The sequence below is a fragment of the Puccinia triticina genome, chromosome 8A, assembly GCF_026914185.1.
Source record: "Puccinia triticina chromosome 8A, complete sequence".
NCBI lineage: Eukaryota > Fungi > Basidiomycota > Pucciniomycetes > Pucciniales > Pucciniaceae > Puccinia > Puccinia triticina.
The window spans coordinates 6,858,890-6,884,647 of NC_070565.1; the positions used below are offsets into that span (position 1 = coordinate 6,858,890).

The window sequence follows — 25,758 nt, forward strand, 5'->3', positions numbered from 1 at the left end:
TGCTGGCATTTTCTTGGGTTTCCTTATAGTGTATGGTTATGCAATAAAAATAGTGTTTATGCTAGTCCTTGTTTGTAAATTGTGGTGAGTGGACCTGATCTTTCAAAAACATATGCAATTTTAAAGCAGCCTTGAATTATGGAGAAAATGCACACCCCTTTCAGCTCTAACAGGTCATGACAAATCCAAATGCACTCAAGAGGGCATTTATCTCACATTTGGTTCAGTCCCAACCAACTTGGAATGCAGGGCTGTGCACTCCAAAAATCACTAAGATTTGGAGTGAACTAATGTTTGCTCCACAAAAAGTTGGAGTGAAGAGTAGTGCCCTGACAGTACTCCCCTTGAATGACAATGTCACATTTGTGATCATCAGAGTTTCATCACTTTGTTTCAAGCGTGTGGTCAAAATCTCAGTTGTAGTTAGCTTCATGTGAACTGCCACCTATTTCACAGGACTATTTCACAGTGGACGCAGCTACTTTGTTGGATTATTTTTACATAGAAAGGAAAACAAGCCTAAAAAACAAGATGAAAAAAATGAGTTCTGGTTCTTTAGGGTGCAGTTCAAAGACATGAATAGGATTATTCCAATCGTGAGGTAATTAGCTGCTCGACTTGCCAAATAACAATGTGACATGACTGCGGCCTCACTTCAAAGAGATTTTTGGTTTGTATAATTAAATAGAGGTAGCCATGTGGTTGCGTTTGGAGAAGCACCGCATGCGTCCCTCGAAGGCCGCGTTTACACTAATATGAGAGGCTTGAGGGCGCAGCGGAGGTCGGATCGTCTCTTAAGGTCGACTGGTTATCAAACGAGTCCAATCCTTCTAGAAGATTGTGACTCTTCGTTAAGATGCATTCTCCTCCGTTTTCTAGGTCAATCGAATAAACGTAGAATAGTCCTTCCGATGAAACAACCATGACGTGAGGCGAATTACTAATGCAATGTTTTGCCCCCAACCAGTAAATCAGTGTTAGCTTCTTCAACCCGAAAAAGAATAAAAGGTGTATCAAATAATAAAAACTCAACCCGCTCATAGCCACCACTGTTCTGACTCCACTCGTAGGCAGCTTCAAGGATGCGAAATCTCTTTGGGGCTCCCACAGTTCCGTAATCGTATTAGGCAAATATCCGCCCGCTGCACCAGCCAAGCTTCTACCAATGTTGAATGACTTTTTTCTCAGACTACCGCTAAGATAACGTAAGATCACAAAGGCATCAGCTAACAGTACTGCAACGCTGTTTGGAATGATAAACAACTGGGGAATTTACCCGAGAGAGATTGATGAGCCGCGTTTTTTATCGATGAAAGCCTGATAGCCACTCGATTGAACACCCTCTCCACTGTCTGACCGACCCCCCTGGTATCTTCCGGCCGATGAGCTCGTGATCGATTCATTATCATCTTCATAAGGCATATCATTCAGATCACCAGTCGATAATGCCCGATCACCAGACCCCAAAGCTTTCCGATTCGAAGATTTCTGAGAACGAGATACGAGTTTGAAGATGTGGACGGTATCGGTGTCCGAGCTCACAGCCAGTAGGCTCGAGACGCAATTAAAAGATATTGAGAAGATCCGAGCCGAGTAGGAACCTCGCCGAAATTGAAGCACTTTCTGTCCGTTCGGAACCGAGAAGACTCTGATGACCGTGCCCTTATCTGAGGCAGTTGCCATCAAAGTTCCTGTCGAGTTGAAAGAAATTATTGCCAGGGGTGCTTTGTGTGCTTGGATCACATTTGTAACCGAGAGGGTGATGGCATCATAGATGAGTACATCTCCATGATTAGCCATCGTGGAAGGATCAGGCGAAGGTGGAATGCTTGAAATCGTTCCAGAGACTTCGGAGAGTGGTAACGAGGAAGGGTAGGCCAAGTAGCTATTTTCAGACGATGGTGCCAGTGCACAAACAGCTGTGGGTTTAAAGTAACATATCAAATCCCCGCAGTCAGCATGTCTTCCTTTTGGCACGCTCGATTGGCAAGCTTGAGTGCATTGCAGAATGATTCTTATCTGCGGTACTTCGGTCTACTTACCACTAGGATTGGGATAAGTTTCAAAGGATTGTAATAGTTTCATATTTCCAATGTCATAGACGTATATCTCTTCTTCCAGAACTACGACCAGTCTTCTCCGGTTCAGCTTGACCGCCAATACTGATGTTGGAAACATGAGTTCACATATCATTGATTGCCTCTATGATCGGAGCAAAATATATGGATGTTTCCGATAAGATGCCAGCACGAGGAAAAGTAAACATAAATGGGATCAGATCCGAGTTTCAGCTTAATGGAGAGAAAGGCGTAACATAGGGATTACCTTGGTGTTAATAATCTGAAGCTTTCTGGTCGAATATGATGGTCGGTCACCCGTCCCAACGATAGCGACCAACGAGGTGCAAAACAGCATCTCCATGATGCCTACTGCACCATCGGCTGGTCGTCGAAACATTCAACATACGTTTTCTCAGTTTTGCACCAGTTCTTCACCATGATGAAAAAGATAAGGGACTCACCCTTTCCATAGACCCTCCCGAATGGTTCGCAATTCGTGATCGCATAGCCCGAGCGAGTACCGACACTGATACAAGTATGATCTTGATTGAAGTTTACACAGAGTAGAGATGGGTCCGACTTGTAAGTGGTCTTGATGTTCGGATCGTATGGTCTAGATGAGCTAGGCATGAAGTCCGAGATAGGCTGGACTGGTTTAAGCTGATTGGGATTTCGTCTTGAGCTCGTTGGTCTTGGGTGTTGTAGTGAGGTGCATGGAGTTGCCGGATATATTGGGTGGAGCAGCGAACAGGGAGGGGGGGGGGGGCGGCCTTGCCGTAAGCCATACCTACCACCCCGGCGCAGCCCTCCCATAAACCCATAAGGCTCAAACACGCTCAAGTTACTCAACCCAACATGACAAAAGAAAATGCTCATTCGAGAAAGCCATTCGAGAAAGCTATATGTAGCCCTGTTGGAGAGTAGTAATGATAATTACTCATCAAGAGCAGATCAATAGAGGGTTTGAAACCTCAATTCCCCTGCGCAGGACCAACTTGCAAGAGCTTGCAAGTCACTTTCAGGAAAATCCGCCCCCCGGCCAAACCAAACCTGAAACTGGGTTTGAAGGGCCACAAAAATATTTTGCAGCTAAGTTTGCAAGAACTTAATTGAAATGAGTAGATTTTGGCCACAAATTCCTCACACCCGCACCCGCCATGGGAGGTACCCGGGTGCAGAGGGGGAGGTACCCGGGTGGCAGGCACAGGTACCCGGGTATCACCTTTGATGGCCGGCTGACCAGTCATCAAGAGGTTTTATCCTCTTCAATGACTGGTCAGCCGGTCATTGAGAGTTTTTATCCTATTTGATGACCGGTCAGCCGGTCATCAAGAGGTTTTATCCTATTTGATGACCGGTCAGCCGGTCATCAAGAGGTTTTATCCCATTTGATGACCGGTCAGCCAGTGTGGAGCTCCGCTTGGTGCTAGGCTGGCGGCAGCGCTGGGAGGGGAAAAGGTGTTGGGGTGACTGCCCTCACGGATCGGTCCAGAAAGAGTTGTACGGATTCAAATTGATAGCTGTGGAAGTGGTTTTGAGTTGTTTCGCCGGGGTTCAGATCCTCAGCAGCGGTTTGGTTTGTTGGGAAAGTGTTATGAGCCGCCGCGCCAGCGCGCCGTAGCCTACCCCAGGGAGGGCATGTCACCGTTGTATGTACATGTCACAGGTCCCTAGCATTAGAGGGACCCGGGGAGAGATCATCCTGCTTTCCCCATCTAGCAATCTATTATTTAGCTAGACTCACCGGACAGTCTCCACATCCCGCCAGTCAGACCCTAACATATTGCTAGATCTCTACACGGGAGACGAGGCCGACACTAGAAAAGAACAGAACCAGAAAACCAAACAAACCGAACCAAGAATACAAACCAGAACCAAACCCCACAGAAACCCCTCACCCAGAACACCAACCAGAACCGAACCCCTCAGAAACCCCACCTGACTACCACCAATCCGAATGGCCGACAACGCAGCAGCGCTACGGGCCAGAGTGGAAGAGCTCGCAGCCACCATCCAAGAAGAACGAGGCCTGCGACAAAGAGCCAAAGCCGAACTCGCGGCGGCCCGAGCGGGCATGGTCTCTCCTGCCATAATACCCCTTGTCCCAGGCCAACCACCAAACGCGCCCCAGGCCCCAGAGGACGCCAGCGTGAAAGGACCCAAAGTCGACCTCCCAGATAAGTACAACGGCACGCTGTGGTGTTCTGTGCCTGTGTCAATGCCAAAAAGGATAAAACAGAGGGTGGAGACAGTACAGTCATCATACAAGAGGAGGAGATAGTATCAACACCGCAAGAGCTACGCTTCGCTACAAAAAGCGGCACTTTTGTGTAGCGAAGCGGGGGTACCGCTTTTTCAAATGACAATTAGCGATAGCGCGAGCGGAAGGCCGCTACTTAAAGCGGTAGCGAAGCGCCAGTACCACTACTTTAAATATGATTAGCGCGTAGCGCAGCGAATTTTTTTCCGCTTTCGCTAAAGCTGAGCATAGCGGCGAAATCGGCGCTTTTTGGCGCTATTAGCGCCTTGTAGCGCCCAAAGCGTAGCGAATGGGGCAGCTTTTCTTGAAAAAGCGTAGCGGGCCAGTCCGCCTTTCTGTGGAAACTGCCTTAGATGAAAATTAATCATCAATCCTCCATCAATTATGATGCTGGGGATTGATATTGGAATGTTGCTACAGTAGCGCAGCAAAATCGCTAAAGTAGCGTTTTTTCCGCTACTGTAGCAATAAGCGTAGCGGAATTCCGCTATTCACCGCTGAAAATAGCTCGCTATTTTTGTGGATCTTTTCTGCTTGAAAAAAAAAGCGAAAAGCGTAGCGCCCAGTCCGCTACTAAAAGCGCAGCAAAGTGGGACCCAAATCGCTACGCTTTCGCTACGCTTACCGCTTTGCGTAGCGTAGCTCTTGCGGTGTTGATAGTATCACATCAACAGTTAAGGCACATACGAACCAACACCAGGAAAAAAAAGCAGTCAGTTGATGACAACTGACATAACACAGCTCTGGTTTCAGCTCCAAAGCTACTCCATCTGCTAGTTAAGGGCTGGCTGGCACACAGCTCAGTGCCCATTTTGGCACAGCTGAAGCCTCTAGCTTGCATTTTTCACAAGCTGCTCCTCAGCTTTGTCCCAGGCACAGCTGCTGCTCAGCCTTGGCCCAGGCCCAGCTGCCCCTCAGTCTTGGCACAGGAAAAGCCACTGCTCAGCCTTTGCTTGAGCAAGAACGGGTGTTGATAAACGCACACCCGTCCCCCGGGGGCACACCCTTGCCCACGCCCTTCGAAAAGGGCGTGTGGCGCTGGTTGGGTGTAACACACCCTTGAAGGATGTCTCCCGCGCGCGCGGGAACAATCCTTCAAGGGGGGAATATGCGGACCGGTCAGGTGGACCGCACGCCCTTTATCAAGGGTGTGCGAGTCGAAGGGCATGCACGCCGCTGTATGGGCGTGCGAGGGCGTGCACGCCCCCACATGGGCGTTCACGGGCGTGCACCATGGCTCGTTGGGAGCCCCTCGGCGGGCAGGTGCAAGTATACCTGCTCGCCGAGAGCCCCTCGGCGGGCAGGTACAGATCCCACCTCGCCGAGAGCCTCTCGGAGAGCAGGTATACATGCACCTGCTCGCCGAGAGCCTTGCCTGCTCGCCGAGAGCCTTGCCTGCTCGCCGAGAAGAATAACTCTCGGCGAGCAGGTATACAAACACCTGCCCGCCCCCCTCGGCGGGTAGGTGTATGTATCCCTGCTCGCCGAGAAGGATAACTCTCGGCGAGCAGGTGCATGTATACCTGCTCACCGAGAGCCCCTCGGCGGGCAGGTGCATGTATACCTGCTCGCCGAGAGAAATCCTCGGCGAGCAGGCATACAGATCCCACCTCGCCGAGAGCCTCTCGGCGAGCAGGTATACATACACCTGCCCGCCGAGCCTGCTCACCGAGAGCCCCTCGGCGGGCAGGTGCATTTATACCTCCTCGGCGAGCAGGCATACATATCCCACCTCGCCAAGAGCCTCTCGGCGAGCAGGTATACTTGAACCTGCCCGACGAGGGGCTCTTGGCGAGCGGGCTCGGCGGGAGGTGCATGTATACCTGCTCGCCGAGAGAAATCCATGGCGAGCAGGCATACACCTCTCGGCGAGCAGGCATACATATCCCCGCTCGCCGAGAGCCTTGCCTGCTCGCCGAGAAGGATAACTCTCGGCGAGCAGGTATACAAACACTTTCCCGGCGAGCCTGCTCGCCAAGAGCCCCTCGGCGGGCAGGTTCAAGTATACCTGCTCCCGAGAGGCCCTCGGCGAGGTGGGATCTGTATGCCTGCTCGCCGAGGATTCCTCTCGGCGAGCAGGTATAAATGCACCTGCCCGCCGAGGGGCTCTCGGTGAGCAGGCTTGGTGGGCAGGTATATGTATACCTTCTCGCCAAGAGGCTCTCGGCGAGGTGGGATCTGTATGCCTGCTCGCCGATAATTTCTCTCGGCGAGCAGGTATACATGCACCTGCCCGCCGAGGGGCTCTCGGTGAGCAGGTATACATGCCCTGCTCGCCGAGAGTTATCCTTCTCGCGAGCAGGCAAGGCTCTCGGCGAGGTGGGATCTGTACCTGCCCGCCGAGGGGCTCTAGGTGAGCAGGCTTGGCGGGCAGGTGTTTGTATACTTGCTCGCCGAGAGTTATCCTTCTCGGCGAGCAGGGATACATACACCTACCCGCCGAGGGGCTCTCGGCGAGCAGGTATATGTATGTACATGCACCTGCCCACCGAGGGGCTCTCGGCGAGCAGGCACGGTGCACGCTTGTCACGCCTATGTGGGGGCGTGCACGCCCTCGCACGCCCTTGATAAAGCTTTTCAAAGGGGGTGGGCGTGGGCGTGCCCCCGGGGGACGGGTGTGCATTTATCAATGCCCGTTCTTGCTCAGGCAAAGGCTGAGCAGCAGCTGGGCCTGGGCCAAGGCTGAGCAGCAGCTGGGCCTGGGCCAAGGCTGAGCAGCAGCTGGGCCTGGGCCAAGGCTGAGCAGCAGCTGGGCCTGGGCCAAGGCTGAGCAGCAGCTGGGCCTGGGCCAAGGCTGAGCAGCAGCTGGGCCTGGGACAAAGCTGAGGATCAGCTTGTGAAAATTGCACTAGAGGCTGGATAGCCAGCTGGAGCAGGTGTCATGTCAGTTGTCATCTAGTGACTACTGATTTTTCCTGGTGCAAGGAAGGATTTGTACTGTAGTAAGGAATAGTCTCAACAAGGAACGGAAGGAAGGAGCGCAAAGGAAGAAGGAAGGGAGGAAGGAACAGGAGGAAGAGGAGGAGCGGCCCAGACCCCTAGAATCCAGAATGGTCAAGGATACTTGCATTCTATACACCTGCTTGTTCAAGGAAGATTCTATCAGGAGGCTGTGTTGTTTGGGAGGTGGAAATAGAAGGTATCTAACACAGGCTGCACAGCTTCTTTGGCTGGAGTCTTTGTATTTGTTTGTTCAGGGAAGATTCTATCAGGAGGCTGTGTTGTTTGAAGGTGGAGTCAGAAGGTATCTAACACAGGCTGCACAGCATCTTTGGCTGGAGTCTTTGTATTTGTTTGTTCATGGAAGATTCTATCAGGAGGCTGTGTTGTTTGGAGGTGGAGTTAGAAGGTATCTATCAGGAGGCTGTGTTGTTTGGAGGTGGAGTTAGAAGGTATCTATCTGAAGGCTGTGTATTTGTTTGTTAGTTTGTATATCATAGATGTTTGGATGTGGATTTAAAGTGTATCTAGCACAGCAAAGCTGTGTTGTTTGTATTTGTGGCTTTGTAGAAAGGCTGTGTAGGTGAGAACCTCTGCAGCAGAAATCCCTCACAAGGAGCTTCCTGCAGCAGAAATCCCTCATCCTCCAACATAAAAGGAGGGCCTCTCCCCACTATAATTTTCCTTTTTTCCCCATCAGCCTATAGAGGTTTGGTCACTGTGGTTAGTTTTGGTTTGTAGCAGCCTAGGAAGGTCTGTTTATTGTGGTTATTAGTAGTGGATTAGTGTAGAGAACTGTAGTGTGTGTTAAGAACAGTAGTAGAACCAACAACCAACATCCAACCCATATATATATATATATTTACTTTGTAACAGATTATTTATAACAACATAGTGTCAGCAATTTAACATCACAAATTTTGACAACATATATCGAACTTTATCGCACCCACCACGTTAAACCAAGTTACAAAAGATTCACCAAAACTATTGATGCAAGTGATCTAGGTCAGATAGAGATTACTATACAAAAGTAAGAGCTATCTTTGGAATCAGCCACACCATTTAAATATTGATTACAAGACTCTTGGTTATTTGCATAGTACCATCAGAGGGGCAGGTCTTTCAAACCACCCGTAAATTGTAATAGGTTTTCAACTTATTCACAACTTATCCCTCAACGGAACTTCGATTACCACTCATCCATCCCTTTGGAGTCCCTACAACGCAAGGACCAAAGGCCGAGGTCTACGTGACCCAGATCGGCCTCTACGTTCTCTCCAACCCTTGAATTTTCCCCGACAACCACAGCAAGGTCATCTTTTTGATCTCGTACCTTACTGGCCAAGCTAGTGAGTGGGCCCAGCCTTTCACGACCAAACTCTTTGCTGGTCAGCCGGTCTCCTACCTCAAGTTCGCTACCGCGTTTCAGATGATGTACTACGACACCGAGCGGAGATCCCGAGCCAAGAAAGCACTTCGACAACTGCAACAGACAAAGTCAGTGGCACACTACACCTTCCAGTTCAACCAGCACGCGTCCAACACCGGTTGGGAGATGGCCACCCTCATGAGCCAATACCATCAGGGTCTCAAGAAGGACATCCGGCTAGCGCTGGTTCTTGCAAGGGTTCAATTCACGGCGCTCACCAACCTTTGCAACCTGGCCCTGAAGATTGACAACAAGATCAACGGCGCGGATACAAGTGCGGTGGACCCCAACCCCTCGATTGACCCCAACGCCATGGATGTCTCGGCGATACAAGGGTCACTCTTGAACTCGGATAAAGCCAACATGATGAAGGCGGGGCAATGTTTCCACTGCGGGGAGAAGGGTCACATAGCAAGGGCATGTCCAAAGAAAGGGAAGGGGAAAGGCAAATACGACGCGCAAATTGCCGAGTTGGAAGATCAAGTACGCCGTTTGACCGTGGGCAAGGGGACAAGCAAAAGCACGGGGAGGGCCGATGAGTCAAAAAATGGTGATGCTTGGGAGTGACGGTGTAAGACTCAAAAGTGGTTGTGAAACCCTTTTTGCTGAATGGAGAAGGGGATGATGGAGGTGCAAACTCTGCCCTTCTATACTATCAGATAACAAGACCCACCAAGCTAAGCTTGGCAAGTTTTAATCAAGTGATAGGTCTGGTCTAGTTTCAGATGAAGTTGTTCGATGACAGGTATGTGAGAGTCAAGAGGGTTTATGATGACGAAAAGGGTGAAAGTTGGCTTGATGTTTCCAGTGGGGGTTGAACACAGGTCCTCAAGAGGGTGATATAAGAAGTTGAGAGGAGTGTTTGGGCTGAGAAGGGTATATGTCTCAGTTGGGAGTTGAACCAAGAACCGGGTAAATCGTGACAGGTGCGTGATATGCAACCAGGAGATATGAGAGTATGAGAATATGAGGGTGAGCTCAGTGGTTATTGCAGATAAGAGGGATGATATGGTATGTTATAAAAGTGTAAGGGTGATGATAATGGCTAATGGGTGATATCTGTATGACTGGTGGGTACTGAACTGCGGGAAAAACAACTGGGGGGGGGAGAGCTCCTTATATAGACAAATGTGAGGGATTTTAGCTACAAGAGGGACCCTGGATGAGGGATTTTAGCTGGTGGGCTGTGTACAAGTGGTGTCAGAAGATACTAAATACAGGCAAAAAGTGGGGTGAGAAATGAAAGATGATGTCACACTAATGCAAGGAGTGCATACACCACGGGTGAAGATCCAAAGTTTCCATCCAGAAAATTTACTGGATGGTAGGAAAACCCGAAAACCAATTGGAATCGTTCCGGTATGGTTGAAGGACCAAAAACCGATCGGAATGCTTCCGGTATGGTCAAAGTACCGGAACCATTCCAATCGCAATTCGGGTAGCGTCCAAAATGGAATGAAGTCGAAATTGATTCGACTTCATTCCAGGAAACAGACCATTCCGGTTTTTTTCCTGGATTTTCCCCGGAATATTTCCGAATATGGCTGACCACACCTCACAGGAGCATGGTCCTATATATAAAACAGCGCCCCCATACCACAGTGTGTCTGGGGCAGTTGGCAAGGGGCTTGGTTGGGGTGGATCAGAAGCATGTTGCATGTCCAAGCCTCCCTTTTGTCCACCCACCTTGCTGAAACCTTGTTTTGAGCCCTCCAAAACCTGCGACGGCCCGTAACCATTCCGAATTGCACACGAAAGCACTTCGGAAGTGCGTTGGGGATCCAAAATAATTTTGGATTGCCTTCCAGTAGGGTTCCTGGAATTTTCCAGTGAAAACGCCGACCGTCTGGCGACGGTCCCCCCTTGCAGGCAGACCAACCAAAATGATATCGGCTGGCAATCAAAATCATTTCGTTGAGCTTTGCCCGTGGTGTAAACGAAGCGGGTAAATGTCAAATACAGGGGTACTTCATGCAAGGGTGCATGAGTGGTTTCAGACTAATGCCAGGAGTGCAGAAATGGGGTCAGAAGACTGCATGCAGCTGCAAGGGGTGCATAAATGAGGTGGGGACATGTCAAATACAGAAGAAATGGGGTTGGTCCCCTGCATATGCAGTGGAGATAAGAGGGATAGAAAAGAGTATGTGTTTGGCTGGGGCTGAGTATGCGTATACCTGGGAAAGGTTACTTGAGGGGTGTGACAGGTTAATGACTGAGGCTGGCCGTGTCCATGAGGGTCCAAGAGGGTATAACTTCCAATCCTGCGGGGTTCCAGTGACGCTACCAGTGGTGACTAGGGGTAAAATTGGTCGTAGAATCTGTTTATGAGGTCTATTTGGTGGTATCTTGAGGCCTAGGGTGAGTAAATACATGTATGAGAAAAAACTTTTGATTTTTTACTTTTCCGTCTACCACAACGGTGTGGTCATTATTCCTGTGTTTGCAGGAGAAGAATTCAAACTTTTATTTGTACTCACAAAATGTAAGACTCCTAAATAGGGGTCTTCACTGATTTTCGTCGAGGGGCGCAAGGGACAAGGCAAAGAGCCAGAGAACGTTCTAGTACCATCGTGGGGGGACTATATTGCAGGTAACTAGACCGGAGAGAGGGAAACTCTCTCTGTAAGTAAAACTAGAAAGGGGGATAAGAAAGGGAAATAGGTGGAATGGCTTACCTAGACCGGAGGGAGGGAAACTCTCTACCGGACTAGGAAGGTGTGGAAGGGAACAGACTAAATACTCTGTAGCTTATGTAATACCGTGACAGGGCTTGTGAAATGTTCTTGTGAGACCAGGGGGAGCGGGGCTCACATTCTCCCCTCCTATAAAAGAAAAGGAAAAGGTGAGAGCAGAGAGGGATCAAAAAGAAAAAGCAAAGGAGCGGGAAGGGGCAGGGAGAAGATGGAAGGCAGGAGGGAAAAGGAAACCTTGCATAGATTATTTGCGTTCCAGAAGAGGGCCATTTGTCCAAAAATCTATGTATCTCCATAAAATCATTCCATTTTCTTCAATTCCACCCCGCTTGTCCATTATCCACATCAATCAACCAGGAGACCCTTTATCCATTCCTTAGGAGATCTTCTGGTGAGTTCGGTTGTACAATGGCGGGTGGAGGCAGTCGATATGAAAGATTCTGAGAGATAAGGTTGAGTTGCTGGAGGCGGGACTGGAGGAGAAATCACGTGGGGCAGAGGATCCAGACGGCGGGGCGGGGCGCGGCAGGTCAGGCAGGAGGGTACGTACAGGGAGGGACAGACAGAGCAGGCCAGGGGAGTCAGGTTGGTGAAGCCAGATGATGGCAGGGCAGATTTTGGTTGAGGTAGGTCAGGTTCAGATTCAGATTGGTCGGGTTCAGATAGGTCAGATTCAGTTTCAGATAGGTCAGACGTCAGATTCGGGTTCAGGGTAAGGGTCAGGTCAGGAGTAGGCGGAGGCAGGGAAGGGAAGGAGCAAGGAAGAGGGAGGGTCGGTGGATGTCTTGTTACTGGAAAAAACAATCCGGGGAATGTCAGGGAGTCAGGGGAATGTCAGGGAGTTGTCGGAGAGGCAAGGAGGTCGTCGGGGATGAAGAGGGCGCTGGCGTTGCCGGCGGCGATGGGCCAGGTAGTCGTCGGCTGGGCAGAGAGCTCGTCGGTTGGGAAGAAGGCTCGTCGGAAGCTATCGCGAGGGAGGTTACGAGGAGGTGGTACATAGATGGTGACCAAAGACCAATGAAGGTCCGGCCAGGCTGAGTACAGGGAGGGTGAGACAAGAGATCAATGGGGCAATGAGCTTGAGGTTGAGTGGTCTGCGTGGTCAGTCGTCAGAGTTCCAGGGCTTAAGAGGGTGTTGGATTTCGGGAAAGGTCTCCCTTCCTCAGTGGGACCCCATTGACCCCACCAAGGAAGGTGGAGCTTGGTATTTAAGTGAGCGCGGCGGGGAGTCTAGGGGGTCGTCGGAGATTTGAGGGATTCGTCGGAGAGTCAGGGGAGTAGCGGAGAGTCGCGGATGTGGGAGGAGGTTGAGGATCAAGCCACGGCAGCAGGGCATGGCAGTCATCTGCAGTCCAGGGACGTTGTCGGCAGGACAATGAAGTCGTTGTAAGGCCAAGGATGTTGTCGGGGATGAAAGGATGTCGCCACTCGTGTGGTCAGAAAGCTTGGACGTCCGAGTACATCCAGGAAGAGATTGAAAGGGCAGGGTAGGAGTTTTGCTGGGCAGTTAGTGTAAGATGCCGTATGGGTTTGGCAAATGGGAAACTGGACAATACAGTCCCGTCGCGATCAGCTGTCGGCGCTGGCAGATCCCGGTCTCCAATCTCGGTATAGATTGCAAGATAAACAAAAGGAAACACTACTAACCTGGACGATACAGTCCCGTCGCAATCAGCTGTCGGCGCTGGCAGATCCCGGTCTCCAATCTCGGTGAGGAAAAAGATTGGAGCCGGGGCGCGGGATCGTCCAGGCTAAATAGTATCTACAATCCCTAACCGGGTGAAACCCCCGTGACACTACAAGTTAGGTTTGCCGCTAAGTACATGATTGTGGTTTTGTAATCTTGGTTCTAAGTCCATGCTCCGGCTATCCTCTAACACCCCCCCCCCAAGATTGCAAAAACTACCCACCTACGCCTAATTGAACTAGAGCTCCTGTCATTTTTGTTGGACCCAATCTTTTTGTCAGCACGTCCGCCAATTGGTTGTGGGTGCTTGTCCAAGAAATCTTGATGTTGTTTTCTCTTATCAGATCATTGACAAAATAAAACACCCGTCGGAGATATTTCGTCTTCTTTTTTGAGGTGTTGTCTGTCGCAATCATGATGGCCGCTTCGTTGTCGCAATGCATCGCTATTTGTGGCTGAGATCCAATTTCTTCAAAAATGTTGAGCAGGTGTGCTAGTTGCTGAGCACCCTCCGACAATGCCAAGTATTCCGCCGCGCAAGTCGACATCGCCACCACCGTCTGCCTCTTTGACCCCCATGCGATGCTGTTTCCGTCATGGGTCAGCAGATATCCCGTTGTTGACCGCTCGTGTTCCCCGCCCCAGTTCGCGTCCGTCCAAATGTCCAGTCCCCCAGATCCTGCCGAGTATACCAATGATTTTTCCGTTGTCCTTCCGAGGTAGCCGATTAACCAGTCAAGTGCCGTCCAGTGCGATGTCGAGGGCGCTGCACAAAAACGGGCCAGAAGATTAACCGCATACGCCAGATCAGGTCGAGTCCCACCAGCAAGATACATGAGAGAGCCAATCGTGCTTCTGAATTCGGTCTGGTCAATTGGATCACACATTGAGGTTTCTAGGTCTATTCCTGGCAGCGGACAATGGTGGCCGTGAGTTGTTCTTTGATATGACGTAACAATTTGCTTTGCCATCATTGTCTGATTCAGTTTGAGATGGGCTCCGTCCCAGACAAAGTCAATTCCTACGAGCCGTTGAACATTATCTGACCATTTAATTTTGAGTTGACTTTCCATACCTCGCCGTAGGTCATCCAGGAGCAGTCTGCTAGACGATACTGCGAAGCCATCATCAACGTGTAACCAGATGAGAATAAAGTCATCACGTCGCCGGAATAGATAGAGGGACGGTTCAATTTCGCTTGCTTCAAATCCAAGCGCCTGTACAGTTTTCTGAAAAAACTTCCACCAGCAACGCGCCGCTTGCTTCGTCCCGTAAAGGGCCTTCTTCAGCATCATTACTTTCCCTTTGAGTGAGGGAGTGATCTCAACAGGGGGTTGGATATACACCTCTTCCTCTATGGGACTGTAAAGATACACGGAGCTTACATCAAAGGTGGCCGTGGGGAATCGGTTGGAGATTGCAATGGAAATGAGGAGCCGTAGCGTGTTCAGTGAGGCTGTCGGGGCATAGGTTTCATTATAATCAAGCCCCATTTGTTGATTGAAACCTTTTGCGACGTAACGAGCTCGGTATTTGTCGATAGTTCCGTCAGGTTTGCGCTTGATGGAGAAAACCCACCTTGCACCCAGGGCATTACAACCTTTCGGCGCGTTCTTCGGGATCCAGACTTCTAGTTGGTCGAATTTCAACATCTCATACTCCGCTGCCGCCCGCCAAAGATCCGCATCCGGTCCAGATAGAGCTTGCTTGATGGTCTTGGGCAGGTTGTGCTCCTCCGCTGTCGACAGGAGCCCCATCTGACGTCTCTCCTCTTCGGCCATCTCAGAAGTTTTCTCCTCTCCTAGTTTAAGCATGATCTGCTTGAGGATCAGATTGACACGGGAGTCGGTTTCTTCTACTGGCGCAATGAGGTCAGGAGCAGGCTGAGTAGACGATTTTTCGACAGGCAGTTTCTGGAAGTCGGGAAATTTCACCGATGCTGAGTGTACCATCCGCTTTTCACTGGGCACCCAGAATATCCATCCAGACCCTGATGTCGGGTAGCCCAGTAATTGACCTTCTCTAGCGCGTTCATCTAGTTTCTTCCTTTTTTCCTTCGGAATATGGATGATACCGCGGGCTCCAAAAGGGTATAGGGTCGTCGGTAGGGGTTTTACGCCGTACAGTAGTTCTAGAGGGGACTTGTCACCTGTGCGTGAGTTCGGGAGACGGTTATGGATGTGAGCGGCCGTGGAGTAGGCAAAACTCCACCAGATACTAGAGAGTTCACTGGCGTGCAGCATAGTCCGCGCCATATCGCCAAGGGTTCTGTTCACGCGTTCTGCTTCACCATTTTGGGACGGAGAGTAAGGTGTCACCGGTGCCAGGGTGGTCCCGATGGCTTCAAGTTGCGGTTTTAGACTCTTGGTGTACTCGAGTGCATTGTCGCACCGCAGATATGACGGCGCCTTTCCAAGAACGGTCTTCAGATGCTTAATCCACGCCATTATCTTCTCTGGAACCTCGCTTCTGTTGACCATCGGCGCACAGAAAGTGTATGTGCTCGCATGGTCCCGCAGGGTGACCAGATAACGACAGCCGTTGATGTCTAGATTCAGCGGGCCAATAACATCGGATACGCAAAAGTCCAGAGGCTTGTCTCGAGGGATTTGGGTCGCCATACTGAGGCATTTCTTGTCCATACTCTTCGATTTCGCGCATTGTTCGCAAAAGAAGGCTTTCCATGCGATCTTCTTTTCTGGAAAGTTCGTCCGGAGAAAGCTTTTAACTACTTCATCAGACACGTGACCGAGGCGAATATGCCAGAGGTATGAGTCAAAAGACGGGATCTCAGAGACCTTCTTTGATTGCAATATAGCACTGGTCTTTAAAGACCAGCAGTAGTTGTGAAAAATGGTATCGTAACTACTATTACAAGGATCAAATAGAGTCGCCTGCGTGCCATCATAAACTAGCTTCCATCCGTCTGCGAGTAAACGACCAGTTGACAAGATGATACCATCAACGCCTGGGCAGTGGTACACATCTTTAATCTTCAGTGGACCCTTCAGAGTCGGGATCGTCACACTACCGATTTCATTAACCGTGATGTTGCAATTGGATACAGCCAGATAGAAGGTGCGTGGATTGGTCAGCTTCTTGTCGACTTTGAAGAGAGGAGAGTCGCCGCTTACGTGCGCCGACGCTCCTGAGTCAAGGAGAACTCCATCCGTCACATTGGGTATGTTGACTTGTCTGAGGCGGTTAGCTGACTTGTTGGGACGTTGAGGTGGTCAATATTTGGAATTTTTTGATTTGTAGTCTGCATCCGGTGGACTAATCTTGCCGGTTGCAACATCCTTCCAAAAGTGGGCGCAATCCGGGTACCAATGGCCAAGGTCACCACAATAGAAACAATGTTCTCCATGTTTTTCTACCAAGGAGTCGCTTTGACCTTTTCCTTTAAAGTGGGTTGCTTTATCAACGGAGAACTGAGGTTGGTTTCGAACCGGCTGTTGGACCCCACGACGTTGAGGTGCAACGTAGCGTGGTTGACCCTGAATTGCTTGAATACGATCAAGCTCCATAGCCATCGGATCGACATTCGGGACTCCAGGGAGAGTTGGCGTCGCTCCTGGCTTGTTACGGAGCTTGTTCGCCGCGAATTGGACTATCGTTAGAACATCATCGAAGGGAGGGGCTTCCTTCTCATTCAACTGTTGGCTGATGGTGAACTCGAAGGTCATCGGGTTGACTCCAACCGGTGGTTTGTAGTTGGACTGGAGCAAGATACCAAGGACTTCATCCCAGGTCACTTTTAGCTGGGATAGTTCTGACTTGAGTTTCGCCCAGACGGATGTGGTCGCATCAGTTGCAGGCGCCGGGTTGTTGATCAGAGTGACCAACTCGTTTAGAAGTTCAATTTTTCGTCTTCTATCCGACCGAGAGCACTTCGTCTTGAGGAGCTCAAACACCGCCTTCGGCGCAGTTAGTTTCGCGGCATCGAGAATATCACCTAATGCGTCCACGACAGTGTTGCGCATGAGGCACACTACCGTGGAAGCCTCGTCGACGGTAAGGGAGTCGAAATTGGTGGGTTGGTCGGTGAAGGGGGACTCGCGAACCAGGACATGGCGAACAGTTTGATCCAGGGCACTTTCCCAGGCGGGAAAGTTAGTGCCCTCGTAGACAAGGATTGGTTTTTGCGGGTTGAGTTGGTTGTGAACCTGCAGGGGATTGCTAATGAACGTTTCCATTATTTTCTCCTGGCGGGTCCGAGGACGGTAGGCCGCGATTGGTGCAGCTTGGGCTTGTAACTGCGTGTTACGGAGCTCAGCAATTTCTTGACACAAGTCGTTGAAAAGCTGTCTCGCCTGGGCCGGGGTGAGATCTGGTTCCATCTTGTCGCTTGATGAGGGGGATGATGGAAAGGTAAAGGTATTGGCGGGTGGAATAGGAAGTTGGGAGGTCAATGGTTGGGGTAGTGGTGGGTTCAAAATTTGTGATTTTCGCTTATCGATCTCTTCTTCACGATTTTTATTTTTCAATTCTTCTTCGATGGTTTTTAATCTTTCCTTCTTCTTCTCAATCCAGTTCATCAAGGACCGGACGGTGACCTGGGATTCGCAGCGCGCTTCGAGAGCCGGCTTTTAACCTGTAAGATGCCATATGGGTTTGGCAAATGGGAAACTGGACGATACAGTCCCGTCGCGATCAGCTGTCGGCGCTGGCAGATCCCGGTCTCCAATCTCGGTATAGATTGCAAGATAAACAAAAGGAAACACTACTAACCTGGACGATACAGTCCCGTTGTAAGACTCAAAAGTGGTTGTGAAACCCTTTTGCTGAATGGAGAAGGGGATGAAGGAGGTGCAAGCTCTGCCCTTCTATACTACCAGCTACAAGACCCACCAAGGTAAGCTTGGCAAGTTTTAATAAGTGATAGGAGTGGTTAGCTCAAGATAAGTTTCTCGCGACACAGTATAAAAAAGGTTGTTATTCAGTATGTAAGAGTTGTTATATGTAAGTAAGAGGGTTGAGTGGGTACGTAAGTGTTTTGGGTGATGGGTGAGTATAAAACTTGATGCGTAATAAACTGAGGAACTACAAATGGGGGGAGAGAGCTCCTTATATAGACAAATGTGAGGGATTTTGGCTCCAGGGAAGCCCCTGCGTGAGATATTTTAGCTGGCCTGGGCTGTAAAACATGAGGGAGTTAAGAGGGAGTGGCTGTGTACAATTTATGCAAGGGGTGCATACATGAGGAGGGGCTGTGCCAGATGATGTCATAATTTATGCAAGGGGTGCATAAGCTGTGCAGGGAATGATCATGTGATGTAATAAGACCAAACAAAGTGGAGTTAGAAAGAACTAGAATGTGGGGAACCATTCAGTTGAAGGGGCACAGCCTGCAGGGGCAGTTCTGCATGATGTCATGTACATAAAAAACAAACCCAAACCAATATATGTAGTGGGGATAGAATGGTGCGGGGAATGTGACTTGAGGCGCCTGACAGGTGGTTGACTGGGTGCTACAGGTTGTCCAGAGGGTCTAACTTCCAGTGTAGTGGGGCTCCAGTGATGCTTCCAGTGGAGAATAGGGGTTAATTTAGCCGTGTAGTCCATTTATGGTGTCCAATGTATGGTATCTTGAGGCCTTCTGTATGTACATGAGAAAAACTTTTGATTTTTCACATTTTTGCGTACCACACCGTCGCAATCAGCTGTCGGCGCTGGCAGATCCCGGTCTCCAATCTCGGTGAGGAAAAAGATTGGAGCCAGGGCGCAGGATCGTCCAGGCTAAATAGTATCTGATGATTGATGGAACTAGAAAAAAAAAGTGTAAGACTCCTAAATAGGGGTCTTCACTGATTGTCGTCGAGGGGCGCAAGGGACAAGGCAAAGAGCCAGAGAACGTTCTAGTACCATTGTGGGGGGACTTTGTTGCAGGTAACTAGACCGGAGAGAGGGAAACTCTCTCTGTAAGTACAACTAGAAAGGGGGATAAGAAAGGGAAATAGGTGGAATGGCTTACCTAGACCGGAGAGAGGGAAACTCTCTACCGGACTAGGAAGGTGTGGAAGGGAACAGACTAAATACTCTGTAGCTTATGTAATACCGTGACAGGGCTTGTGAACTGTTCTTGTGAGACCAGGGGGAGCGGGGCTCACACAAAACGCCTCAAGATACAGCCAAATGAACATCAGAAATGGAATCTAGGACCAAAATAACCCCTAGTCACCCACTGAAACCACCCTCATATCTCTACCGCATCAGAAGATACGCAAATCACCCCTTTCACGCACCAGTCCGAGTGGGTTCACACACAGACTCAACTCTTGGCTACCATACTTGGCATAATACATACGGCACATGAATTAATTTTCTTCCTTCCTTTTATCAGTCCTCACCTCCTATTTTCTCTTTGCATATGTTTGTTTCTCATTTGCATACCTATGGTCTTGGAAAATCCTTGTATGAATATATATGATCTTGTTTGCATATCAAAGGGACGCATTGTAGATAGTCTAGCTAAATTCCCTCATTTGTACTTTCCCGCCAGCCAAATTCCCTCAAAGCTGCTCCCCTGGAGCTAAATTCCCTCATCATTGTCTATATAAGGAGGCCTCTGCCTGCCAGTTGTTTTCTCCTCATCCCATCAGGGGACATTCCCCCTCAGATCCTCATGCCATCCGGCAGTATATATTCCCTACTCACTTATCACCACTCATATTATCATCTATCCATATCACAGTTATCAGTTCATATCACCACTCAGTTTCACATACCTTTCACACTCTATTTGAAATTTATATCACCACTCAGTCACACACCTTTCACCAGTAACCAGTCCCCGGGTTCCACTCCTGGTTGAGCTTAGCTCCCCCTCATCCTCATCACTCCTCACTTTCTGAACTTATATACCCCCAGGCCAAGGACCTAGGTTCAAGCCCCACTCGAGACATCAAGTCCCCGTCACCTATCTCATACATCAGTAACCCCATCAACCTCAGACATCAACAACAATCCTCTTATATATCTCATCTTCAAACATATCCTATCACAAAATAAATTGCCAAGCTTACCTTGGTGGTCTTGTTTTCTGATATACAGAAAGGCAGAGCTTGCACCTCACCCATACCTTTCGCCCTTCAGCAAAAGGGTCTCACGACACCTTTTGAGTCTTACAACGGTTGTGCCTCACCCAACCAGTAGGGATAATGTGTTAGCTAAAGTATGTTGAAGTGTCAATCTAGCACTGCTTAACACATTGTTGCTTACACATCCAATCACCATTAGAGGCAACACCACACATCATCATAAGCATACATCTACTGTATTCAACTGCAACATAACAATGTGTCCTTAGCTCAATGGTTAGAGCATCACTCATGAATGTTGAGTATGTGAGTTCGACTCTCACAGTACACGAGGTTGTGGGTTCAACACCCACTTCACTCGGACCTTTCTTTTCACTTGTTCAATTGGTTATGAGCCCAGGTAGCGCTTGCTGCTTCAAAATTGAACTTGGAAAGATTGGTGCATTGCACGCAACCCTGTATCAAGCACGGGAAAATGTTGAAGTGTCAATCTAGCACTGCTTAACACATCGTTGCTTACACATCCAATCACCATTGGAGGCAACACCACACATCATCATAAGCATACATCTACTGTATTCAACTGCAACATAGCAATGTGTCCTTAGCTCACACAGCGGGCAATCGGGTGTCGCACGCAGCCCGCAGCGACACCCGCGTAAAGGGGGTCCCCTTGGCTTGGGTGTTGCTGCGGGCTGCGTGCGACATCCGATTGCCCGCTGTGTCAATGGTTAGAGCATCACTCATGAATGTTGAGTATGTGAGTTCAACTCTCACAGTACACGAGGTTGTGGGTTCAACACCCACTTCACTCGGACCTTTCTTTTCACTTTTTCAATTAAGTAGGGTCTTTTAAAATCATCATTAAGAATGCAATGGATCCTAGGCTGTTTGTCAGCCTGACTTTCTACCCGCTACACAATCCCCGAGCCACAACCCCCATCTCAGGTGTCTTCCTGTTAGACTCTGGGGCCACCCACAATGTTATAAGCAAAGTGTTTGCCGCCAGAGCGGGCCTGGAACTTGTCAGTTCAGCCGCAGTGCGGACCATATCCGGCTTTGACAGCTCTCGTAGCAGGTCCGCCCAGGAGGTGGACCTCTTACTCGATTGCGACCCAAACCCCTCTACCTTCATTGTCACCACTCTCAAGGACACCTATGATGGAATCCTAGGAATGCCCTGGATCAGAAAGCCGGATACAGGATCGACTGGCGCAACCAACAATTGGAGCCCAGCCCAATGAGGATCGCCACTGCCGAGACAGTGTCGTCAAATCCGACAAAAACCTTGCAGGACGGGGAGGAGCCCGTGACAAGGCAAGCAAGGAGATTTGACAAAAGGGTGCGTGCTTTATGCCGAACAACATCCCCGCGATGTGAGTCCCCCCTTTCTTCCGTCTCACTTAGCCGAGTAGGGACAACGGGCAAGCGGATACATGTAAGGGTTCTGTGAACCCTCACTGGGAGGAACGGAGGGACGGAGGGCCAAAGGCCTGAAGTCTATAAAAAGAATGTGAATTTCTGAGATCGGCTGATGAAAGAAGGAAGGGGAAGACCAGCTTAAGGAAAAGAAGAGAAAAGACAAGGCAGTCACAAACTACAAGGTTATATAGCAGGATCTAAAATCTAATTGCATATGCATATGTACTTGTAGTGTAAGTTCTGTTTCAGTAAGGGAGAAACCCTTACAATACATGTTCTAGGACTTGCCACACAGATACCTACAACACCACTACCCCCGGAGCCGGCCAGCGGCAACAACCACCCTCAAACAACTGCAGAACAAAGGACCATCTCGGCTGCTTTGGCAGCTTTAATGTCTAGACCAACAAAAGCCTCCACCAACGGGGAGGAGCCCGTAGGGAGGTACGCGAGGTTCAATGACGAGGGGGTGCGCGCTTTATGCGGAACAACACCCCCGCAATGTGAGTCCATTTCCAACCCCCACTCCCAGACAGAATTAGGAGCATCTGGCAAGCGGGCACACATTCTAGAACTTCCCATACAGATACTGACGGTACCTCTACCCCCGGAGCCGGCCAGCGGCAACAACCACACGCAACCAAACGCGGAACAGGTGACAATTGCGGCTGCTTTGTCTAGACCAAAAAAAACCTCCACCAACGGGGAGGAGCCCGTAGGGAGGTATGCAAGGTTCAATGACAAGGGGGTGCGCGCTTTATGCGGAACAAAACCCCCGCAATGTGAGTCCACTATCAACCCCCACTCACAGACAGAGTTAGGAGCATCTGGCAAGCGGGCACCTTTTACAAATTTGACAGGACAGGTCCCAAGCTTGGTATGTGCGGCAAAGGCATCTTGGTCCACTTTGGCAAAGCTGGCAGTGGGTGCGCGGAGCGTGGAGCCATCAAAGACGCTGGAGGAGATGGTGCACTGGGAGTACCACGCATACCTTGGAATGTTCTGCAAATCCGAAGCGCAGCGGCTACCCCGCAGGCGCAAGTACGACTTCAGGGTGGACCTTATCCCAGGGGCGGTGCCGCAGGCCAGCCAAATAATCCCCCTATCACCGGCGGAGACCAATGCGCTAGATGAGCTTGTCAGGGAGGGTCTCGACAAAGGGACAATCAGACGGACAACGTCCCCGTGGGCGGCGCCGGCACTGTTCACTGGCAATAAAAATATGGTAATCTTCGACCATGCTTTGACTATAGCAAATTGAACGCGCTCACGGTGAAGAACAAGTACCCCCTCCCTTTGACAATGGACTTAGTGGATAGTCTGCTCAACGCTGACAAGTTCACCAAGCTCGACCTGCGGAATGCTTACGGAAACCTGCGGGTCGCGGAGGGAGACGAGGAGAAGTTGGCATTTGTTTGCCACGCCAGCCAGTTTGCGCCTCTGATGATGCAGTTTGGACCGACCGGCGCGCCTGGGTTCTTCCAGTTCTTTATGCAGGACATCCTGCTTGGCAGGATTGAGCGGGATACGGCGGCGCACCTTGACGACATTATGGTTTACACTCAGCGTGGGACCGACCACAAGGAAGCAGTAGGTAGCGTGCTGGAGACACTCAGCAAACACCAACTCTGGCTCAAACCTGAGAAGTGTGAATTTTTGAAGGATAAGGTTGAATACCTGGGCCTACTGATATCCTGCAACCGCGTGAGGATGGACCCGGACAAAGTCAAGGCGGTAACAGATTGGCCAGCCCCCAGTAATGTCACCGAGTTGCAACGGTTTGTTGGCTTCACTAACTTCTACCAACGGTTCATTGGCCAATTCTCCAGGACCACAAGACTGCTACATGATCTCACAAAGGCGGACACACGGTTCATCTGGGACGAGCGCTGCAACTTGGCGTTTGAGTCATTGAAGACGGATTTCAAAACAGCCCCTATCCTGAAGATTGCGGACCCCTACCGACCATTCCTGCTAGAGTGCGATTGTTCCTATTTCGCGCTGGGAGCAGTGCTGTCACAGGTATGCAAGAAAGACAAGGAGTTACACCCTGTAGCATATCTGTCCACATCTCTCATTCAGGCGGAGCGGAATTACAAAATCTTCAACAAGGAATTGTTAGCTATCGTCGCGTCCTTCAAAGAATGGCGCCACTACCTCGAGGGTAACCCCAACCGCCTAAAAGCCATAGTTTATACTGATCACCAAAACCCCGAGAGCTTTATGAACAGCAAGTGTAAGGGTCTAGTAGACCCTCACTGATGAAGACAAGGAAACCGGGGCCAAGGGGGACGAGGCCAAAGCCTTTGGGAACTTTCTAGTTCCAAACGGTGGGGGGGGGGACTTGATTGCAAAGGGCTAGCCGGGAGAGAGGGAAGCTCTCTCTTTGGTAAGTACAACTAGAAACAAGAGGAATAAGATGAATGAAAAGGAAAGTGCTTACCTAGCCGGGAGAGAAGGAAGCTCTCTGCCGGACTAGGGAAGGAGCAGAGGAAGCTTAATTACTCTGGTCTTGCATCCGTGAAAGTCCTGGTGAGACCCCAAAGGAGGGGGTTTACAGCAAGAGTCTCACCCAACAGCAAGCACGCTGGGCCAAGACGTTAGGAAATTTTGATTTTGAGATTGTATTCCGCCCCGGGAGACAGGCAACCAAGCCGGATGCCCTATCAAGACGCCCAGACCTGGCACCCAGCAAGGAGGATAAGCTATTGTTTGGCCAGCTACTTCGACCGGAAAACATCACACCCGAGACTTTTGCCGCTGTCTCTGAGCTAGAGTTGGCTGAAGTAGACGAGTGGTTTGTGGATGAAACTATTGACCTGGACGACACCGAGGGGTACTTCGAGGCCGACGTACTTGGCACAGGGGGGAGTGATCTCCCGGACGCTGCAGAGGAGAACCTGACCCGTACAGATACCAAACTGATAAGTCTAATTCACACTGCCACAGCACATGATCAAAGACTGACAGAGTTAGCGGAGAAGATACAGGCGGATGGGACGAGTGCAGACCAGTACGCCTGGGCGGATGGAGTGCTGTACCGGAACGGAAGGATCGAAGTGCCGGCGGATGCATCAATCAAAAGAGCAATCGCGCAAAGCCGCCACGACTGTCAACCAGCAGGCCATCCAGGCCGAGCTAAGACTTTGGCGCTGATCAGACGCTGCTTCACATGGCTGTCAATGAAGAAGTTTGTGAACAAGTACGTGGATGGGTGCGACTCGTGTCAACAAGTAAAGGCGTCAACGCAAAAGCCACAAGGGACTCTGGAACCGCTCCCCATACCGGCGGGACCATGGACCGATATCTCTTATGACCTTATCACGAACCTACCAGCTTTTAATGGGGCAGACAGCATTCTAACCGTGGTAGACCGCCTGACGAAAATGGCCCATTTCATCCCATGCAGGAAGACAACAACGGCCGGGGAGCTGGCGGACCTGATGCTTTGTCACGTGTGGAAACTCCACGGCACTCCCAAGAAAATCATTTCTGATCGGGGGAGTATTTTCATTTTGCAAATCACCAAGGAGCTCAGTAAATCTCTGGGCATTTGATTGTGCCCCTCCACCGTGTACCACCCACGGACTGACAGCCAGTTGGAGATTGTCAACAAAGCCATTGAGCAGTACTTACGGCACTTTGTCAATTATCAACAGGATAATTGGGAGCCCATCCTGGCCACCGCCGAGTTCGCGTACAATACCCACGATCACGCGTCGACAGGAATTTCGCCCTTTAAAGCCAACTACGGCTTTGATGCAACAATTGGGGGTGTTCCCTTGTCAGGGCAGTGTCTCCCAGCGGTTGAAGCACGGCTCAAAGAACTCATTGTGGTAGGAGGAATTGAAGGTCAGCCTAGAAGAAGCGCAGATGACCATGAAAAGGCAATTCGACAAGCGAGTGCGCAAGACTCCATCTTGGAGCGTCGGCGACGTGGTATGGCTCAGTAGCAAGAACATTTCGACAACGCGAACCACCCCAAAATTGTCTCATCGGTGGCTAGGACCCTATTTTATTTCTAATAAAGTCTCCCCATCTGTATATACGCTGACGCTACTGCCCTCCATGAAGGGGGTACACCCAAATTTCCATGTTTCAGTACTCAGGAAGGCGGCTCAGGACACCATCAAGGGGAGGACAGCGACGGAGCCAGGACCAATAGAAGTAGAAGGCAAAGAGGAGTGGGAAGTGGAGGAAATATTGGATTTCAGGCAAAAACGG

General features: G+C 50.1%; 1 protein-coding gene across 1 annotated transcript; it reads right to left on the bottom strand.

Moving 5' to 3' along the window:
- Positions 1-750: 750 nt before the first annotated feature.
- On the bottom strand, positions 751-2,936 carry PtA15_8A755 (uncharacterized protein; the record flags this gene model as incomplete). The annotated part of the gene is made up of 6 exons (XM_053172217.1): positions 751-940; positions 1,034-1,195; positions 1,277-1,919; positions 2,043-2,202; positions 2,326-2,441; positions 2,522-2,936. The coding sequence occupies 6 exons, from the start codon at positions 2,934-2,936 to the stop codon at positions 751-753; spliced, it is 1,686 nt and encodes a 561-aa protein (XP_053023403.1).
- Positions 2,937-25,758: the final 22,822 nt, after the last annotated feature.